The sequence below is a fragment of the Triticum dicoccoides genome, chromosome 7A (genome assembly GCF_002162155.2).
Source record: "Triticum dicoccoides isolate Atlit2015 ecotype Zavitan chromosome 7A, WEW_v2.0, whole genome shotgun sequence".
NCBI classification, from domain to species: Eukaryota; Viridiplantae; Streptophyta; class Magnoliopsida; order Poales; family Poaceae; genus Triticum; species Triticum dicoccoides.
The window spans coordinates 33,321,423-33,328,969 of record NC_041392.1 but is presented as its reverse complement, the minus strand read 5'-3'; the positions used below and the strand labels follow the sequence as shown (position 1 = coordinate 33,328,969).

At 49.9% G+C, this 7,547-nt stretch overlaps 1 protein-coding gene across 1 annotated transcript; it reads left to right on the top strand.

The window, feature by feature from the left end:
- Positions 1-3,052: 3,052 nt before the first annotated feature.
- LOC119330567 (NAC domain-containing protein 43-like) lies at positions 3,053-6,664 on the top strand. Its single transcript, XM_037603678.1, has 3 exons — positions 3,053-3,585; positions 3,678-4,015; positions 5,516-6,664. Exons 1-3 carry the CDS (start codon positions 3,414-3,416, stop codon positions 6,239-6,241), a joined length of 1,236 nt encoding a protein of 411 aa, XP_037459575.1. The 5' UTR covers positions 3,053-3,413; the 3' UTR covers positions 6,242-6,664.
- The last annotated feature ends 883 nt before the right edge of the window (positions 6,665-7,547 follow it).

Genomic DNA, 7,547 nt, shown 5'->3' with positions numbered 1-7,547 from the left:
AAAAAACAAAAAACAAAAACCCCAGCCACAGAAATGCTGACGCGTGGATGTCTATTGGTTCCGGTTGGTGCCACCAACCGGGACCAAAGGGTCTCCTGCCTGGGCTCCGCGCACAGGCCACGTGGAGGCCCATCAGTCCCGATTCTGGATTGAACCGGGACTAAAGGGACAGGGCATTAGTACCGACCCTTTAGTCCCGGTTCAAGAACCGGGACAAAAGGCCCTTACGAACCGGGACAACAGGCCCTTTTTCTACCAGTGTGACATGGTGTTTTCTGTCTAAAAAGTGTAAACTCATGTTTTGTGCTAACATAGTCTTTAATGTAGTGGTTTGTTGCGATTTACTCCAGTTCGGATGAGGACACATACTAGCTACTAGTCTCTACTACTTAAAAAGAATGTAAGGTTCCCATTTCACTTTTATTCGCACCACTCCTTCGTCCAACCTTCCTTATATGATAATAAATCAACTTAATTACTTACGTTTTGAACCAGTTTCACTTTAATTTACTTACGAAACTTCGAATCAAAATCTAAGGTAATTCATGGGCAGAATTTGATGATCATTTATTTACACAATCGCGTTATTATAGACAGGTAAATCTCAAGCCGACGTACTAGAAGATTTATACCCCGTTGCAACGCACGGGCATTGTTCTAGTAGTCTACTACTACAATACATCGTTAGCAACTTTTTCATTTTGGGAAACATCTTTAGCAACTTAATGCATGGACGTGGGGCGCTGCGACAGGCATGGACGCAAAAGAAAAATGAGAGAACGGAACGGACTGTTGTAAGACGATAATGAGCTGGTCCCCTGCAAAACAAAATAGAGATACATAAGGTTAGGTATAGGAGAAACACGGACCAAACGGAGTACTATGAGAAGAGCGGCTCAAGCTTTCTACTCTAGTACGCTGGATTGATGAGGTGGTTGGCTACGTCGATGACTGTGGTGCCGAAAATTAATACCAAACACAAATATGAGGGGTCCGGTCACGTTTGCCACGTCGGATCCGGCAGCCCTAGCCCATCTTAAATTGTACCAAATTCACCAAATCCTTACTCCTCCTTCCGCCTTCCTCCTACCTTTCCTGCACTCGAGCCCTCGCTGTCGCCACCCTTACTCCTCATCCTCACCGCTGGTCCCGATCCGCCGCCATAGATGTCGTCCAGCCCGTCCCTGGCCGTCGCAATGGAGACTGCATCTGCCTCGTCCGTCGGCGTCCCGTCCTTGGCTCTGTCGTGCAAGGCGAGGAACGTCGACTAGAGGATGCGGTGACGCCGGCAATGAGAGAGGGAAGCAGTGGCGGCGGCGCAGTAAGATGCGGACATTGACGAGCAGCTGCCATCCACCCCCTCCCCGCCGCGCACCAAAACCAACACCCCATCAATCCGTTGGCCGGCGCGGATTGCGCCATCGGACCAAATTGGGACAGAGGAGGATCTGATGGCCGGTCCGGGCATTCCGGAGAGCTTTCTAGCCACGCAGATGTCAAAGGTTGTTGTATGTCACTCGCCGCAGCTCGTTCGGGAATGGATGAGCACGGGCACAGGCGGCGTTCGGGCTGCTCACAACCTGTTCGGCGGAATGAGACAACTTGAGTCGGTGTGTTTTTGTTGTTCCCGTCCGATTTGGTATCCGTTTGCAGATTTCAAGACATTTAAATATATAAAACAAGATCAAACTTGAACATGTTCTGAACACGTTTAAATTCAAAGTTGATACCATAATAAAATTTATGTGGACTGCCAGATGATACGAGAATGAAACTGAAGTGAACCAATAATAAAAGCATGCAAAAGAGAATGTAATAAACCATAATAAAAACTTATATCAAATCCGAGATGAAACATAGATGAATTGTGAAATGAAACAATAACGGAAACATGGAAAGATGAATGTATTGATATATACTGAAAACATGCAAAATTGCGATGATATAGAAATGATATTGTACAGAAAATACTTCATTCCCAAATATAAGACCTTTTAGATATTTTAATATGGCAAAATGAGTGAATATACACTCTAAAATATGTCTATATACAGACATATGTAGTCCGTATTGAAATATCTGAACGGGCTTATATTTAGAAATGGAGGGAGCCTATGAAGAGAAAACTTTTATTGCCCAGCCCAACCATGAAAGATATTTTTAACAAAATGATATGAAACTTATTTGGACGCTCCAAACATGAAATGAAATCTGAATGAAATAATACTGAAATCCAGAATGAAAAAGTAGCAAAACCATATAACAAAAATAATAATGAAACATGTCAAAATATGATGAAACACACATGCAATAGTTTCATATAAGTTTCAATATTGTTTCATAATTTCAATTTGTTTTTTTCAGAAGTGTTCAAAATTCATATTGTTTGAAGATTTAAATATTGTGAAAGATAATATACAAACGGTTTGTCAGTCGAATATTTGGTTCCAAAGATAAATCGGTAACAGACTGTTTAATCAAACTGAAAAGCGTGGGTACGTGAGACATAACTCTGGTGTGTGTTGGTTTAGAAGATAGCATACTAAATTTTGACTACAAATCATACCCTCTAGTCACTTTGCTGTGGGGCCTCCTCGCTAGCTGTCCCACGCGTCACAGAGAGAATGTAATATGATGTACATGAGTCGTACAATGCATAGTACAACTGTATAATACGTATCCCATGTGTACACCTCCACACATGGCGAGCATGCAGGCACCCGGTAGAAACCGGGATCGCTGGAAAAAACCACTTTGTGACGCAGAGGGGATCAGTTCGGTTTGGGGTGTGGTTTTCGTGGAGATTTTTAAGGTCGCGTGTCATGGCTCCCGATGTTGGCCCCTCTCCTTTCCCGGCCCTCTTCCGCGCACCCTTTCCAATCCCATCTTCCTCCTCTCTCTCCCCAGCTTTCCTTTCCATTGCTGTGGCCGGCGGGGGCCACCGTCGCCTTGGCGTTTCCCTCTCAAGGTTGGTGCCACTTCCCTAACGTACCTCCTATCGGACCAACGAAACTAATCCCACTACTAGCCTAGTACTAGCTAGCTAGCTTGGCCGCAGCTGGGGCTGTGCCTGTGTGTGGAGCTCCATCGATGGATCGATCGACCGGTCAGTGGCTATATATAACCACCCCCCGTCCGTTGCCATTGTTTCCTTGTACCCCGTCACCGGCAACAACTTCATTCCCCACGACTCGACTCCATCGTCTCCCTCCTGCTCCCTCCTCCTTCGATCCATCTCCTTCAGTTCCAGTTTCGTTTCATCAATGGTGGCTAGTTGTAGGCTGTAGCTCCCTATTGTTGGAGCATTGCACTCCGGCTACAGCAGTGTCTTATTTACCCTCCTGTTCCTGGTCGATCCATCGATCTCCTTAACGGACCGAGTAGAACACACCACACACGCAAAGGAAGGGATCATGAGCATCTCCGTGAACGGGCAGTCGGTGGTGCCGCCGGGGTTCCGTTTCCACCCCACGGAGGAGGAGCTTCTCACCTACTACCTCGCCAAGAAGGTGGCCTCGCAGCGCATCGACCTCGACGTCATCCCCGACGTCGACCTCAACAAGCTCGAGCCATGGGACATCCAAGGTGAGTTCATCCATGAGTTCCTCCACAATGCTAGTTCGCATGTGCGTGCCCATGGTGAGCTCAACTTACTGGCCATGGAAAAACGCATGCAGAGCGCTGCAGGATCGGCACTGGCCCGCAGAACGACTGGTACCTGTTCAGCCACAAGGACAAGAAGTACCCCACGGGGACGCGCACCAACCGCGCCACCGCCGCCGGGTTCTGGAAGGCCACCGGCCGGGACAAGGCCATCTACTCCGCCGTCGGGTCCGGCCGCATCGGCATGCGCAAGACGCTCGTCTTCTACAAGGGCCGCGCCCCGCACGGCCACAAGTCGGACTGGATCATGCACGAGTACCGCCTCGACGACGCCGTCCCCGCCCCCACCGCCACCAACCCCGCCGCTGCCGGCGACGCCAGCACCTACTACTCCGGCACCTCATCATCCCCGGTACGTACGTACTCTCTCCCAAGTACAGACCACACTGTACCATACTGTAGCACGTTGAACCGCATGCACGGCGGCCGGCCGGCCGGGCGACAGGGATGGGGACGGATCGCTAGTGGCGCACTGCATGCCGCGATTAATGTACGTACGTAGGGCGTACGTGTATGTACACCTGGCTGATCGATATGCGACTGTAGACGATGGGCAAGGTCTGGTGACGATTATCTCCGGGTGGTGGTTGGGAATGGGGACACGCATGACATGATGCACGGTTTAACAATTAATAATTGCGATTAGCGAGTGGGAGCTGGGATTTCCTTTCGAGCGGTCGCCGTCGCGGAAAGCGGCAGTGGGTGGTGGTAGGTTCAGTGCTCGTGAAGGAACGAAGCTTCACTGTAGCCAGACCAGCCCGGGCCGGGGTCAGTCTGTCATGTGCGAAACGAAACGCGAGCCACAGCGATCTGATCACTCGTCCGTGATGGATGGGAGGTTAGGTGCGTGCACGCGGCCGGGCCGGTCGTCTTGCCTCTCGCATGGGGCCGTGCCATGCCATGGCTAGCTGCCGCACGGGAAAATCTTGGTCTGCACCAGCAGGATCGTCGTCCCACACCACACGCGCGTGTTTCTTCTCCTGACCTAACCCCAGACACGCCTACGCGTACGTGGTACCGTACTTGATATGCTATACGAGTTGGGGAGGTTGGAATGGGATAGTGGACCTGTGCTTTGCACGCGGAGACAAGCAGACGGACAAACGAACGTAGTACGCTTCTTTTTGGAGGTCAAAGGCTAGCACTGCTACACATGGACGTCAGGACATGGAATGGATGGGTGGAGCATATAGCATGCATTGGAGATATGTGCCTTTTGAGCTGGATGGATGATGGATCGGCAAAGGCTAGCTAGTCTTTTCGTGCCCATGGATCTCATCTCATCTGCCGCAGGCACATAATTGAGTGACTGGCTAGTTCTTGCTTTTGCTGAATATTCAACACACACACTGAGCTTCTTCTTTTCTTCCTTGTGTTCTTTCCGTAGGTCAACACATACACTAGCTTCTTCTTTTCTTTTGTAGGAGTACTACTTAGCTGGTTCATGGATGTGTAGGGTGATATGTCATGCTTGCAGACGGGAATTAATCTCTTTCATGTGATCTCCGATCAATTCTAGTGTAGGCATGGGCATGGCTACCTCTATTTCTTTGATTAATCTCAGCAAATGGAACTGCGATGGTAAAAACTTTGGTTAGTTAACTTGCCGGCCTAGTTAACTAGGTGCCCTTTTTCTTAATGGAAAATTCTGCAACACGATTGCATGAGCTTGACACACACTAGAGTCTAGAGTCTAGAGTAATCTGAATTACCACAAATAATTGCATGCATGTGACGTTTAAGCATTTCTCCAAGCACTTGATTAACCGACTGACTTATGTGCTCTTCTAGTACGAACGTACCGTCGCCCCAATATGATCGATCTCATCTGAATTATTGTGCGTCTGAGCAGATTCGTGGCGTGGCCGGGGACCAGTCGTCGGCGCAGGAGGACGGATGGGTCATCTGCAGGGTGTTCAAGAAGAAGAACATCGTCGTGAACCAAGGCCAGAACGGCGGCGGCGGCGGAGCGGCGTCCAACAAGCTGGCCGGCGTCGCCCCCATGGAGCGCAGCCAGAGCAACTGCTCGTCGACGGTGACCACCATCAGCAACCATATCAAGGCGGCGCAGCAGCAGGACCAGCAGCACCAGCTGCTGCACTACTCCGCCAGCGACGACGCGCTCGACCACATCCTCAACCATTACATGCATGGCCGGTCGCCCACGGCGCCGTGCAAGCAGGAGACCAAGCCTGCCGCTGGCTCGGCGCTGGACCACCTGATCAACAACACCGCGTGCCCGAATGGGACCCTGTACGAGAGGTTCATGAAGCTCCCGCCGCTCGAGCACGTCGCCTCCGGCGGCCTCCTGCAGCCGCCGGCAACTGAGTACGGCGGCGGCGGTTCGGGGAACAACAACATCGGCACAGACTGGGACTCGCTCGACCGGCTCGCGGCCTCGTACGAGCTGAACGGCCTCTCCGACGACGTCGCGTCCACCAACAAGAACAGCAGCATGGCGTCCTTCTTCGCGGACGGGCACGGCGGCACCACCGTCGCCGGCGCCGGGGACGGTGACCTGTGGAGCCTGGCGCGGTCGGTGTCGTCCCTCCACGCGGACTTGACGACGATGAATTGAAAACGTATATGGCGGTGGTTAATTAATCAATTGTCAAAAGTGTTTTTAGTGCGCGGGACGCACGTCATGCCGCATGCATGCACGTACGCGCACTAGTAGCACTAACTCGGCCGATCGACCTCTCTACGTACTACATGCATGCGTGCGTGCATGGCCGGTATTGTACGTACGTACGTACGTGAATAATTCCTAGCTAGGGAGGAGACAATCAAAGCGACGTGAGAGTGAGACTCAAGAGACCGGAGCTGATCTTGACGTGAAGGGTCAAATTATAGAATTGAGAGAGGACCGCGTGTGGTAGGAGAGCAGAGTAAATATATGTGGGATATATGTATTGTTAATTAATCATCACAGTGTACCTATAGCTTATATACATGGTATATACTATGAAAGCCTTTTCAATAAACCATGAAGGTGTGATCATCGTGTGCATTATTGTGATCGATTAATCGATCGACCAAATTACATCATGCGTTCCAATAATGTTTAGGGTGGGCATGCCATTGTACGCGGATGGAGGTGTCGACAAGCTATGAATATATTGCAAGGTTTACCCGTGAAAAAAAATCATGAAAATGTTATCATTGCGTGCACTATTGCTAGTGTTGACAAATTAACATCATGTGCTCCAATAATTTTGAGGGTGCGCATCCCATTGGGCACGGATGGAGGTGTCGACAAACACTATGAGAATAGATTGTAAGTTTTAACCGTGAAAAAAAAAATCAACCATGAAAATCTAATAACTATGTGCATTAGTGCGATCGATTGACAGTTTAACATCATGTGCTCCAATAATTTTGAGGGCGTGCATGCCATTGGGCACGGGATGGAGGCCGATGGATCAACAAATTAACATCATGCGTGTGCGTGCCATGGACGGATCGATGGAGATCGACGGATCGTTGTCTCGATCCCGATCGTGTGTGGCGACAAGAGGAAAACTGTTGGGAAACCAAAAGGCGCATGGTTTTTGGCCTTCACCAGCTGTTTCTTGTGTCGGTACTCGATGCAAGTTCGAGAAGGGAAAAAAAGGGGGAGAGATCGATGTGAAGTCGGACCATCAGGCACTACTTTCCTGGCTCCCGTTACCTCTCGTGTTGAAATATTGTACAGCCTCGTGCCACACGTACGATCATACTTTTATCGCCTTGTCGCGGTCAAATGATGGTGTAAAAATCTCGGGCGATCTTGATTTTTGTCTCTTGTCGGCAACTTTTAGCTCTCTCTGTCTGGCCTTCCAGTTAATTTGTATTTACCGCGTCCCAGGTGGAATATTCATGAGCCGCTCGATCACACGTGTGTC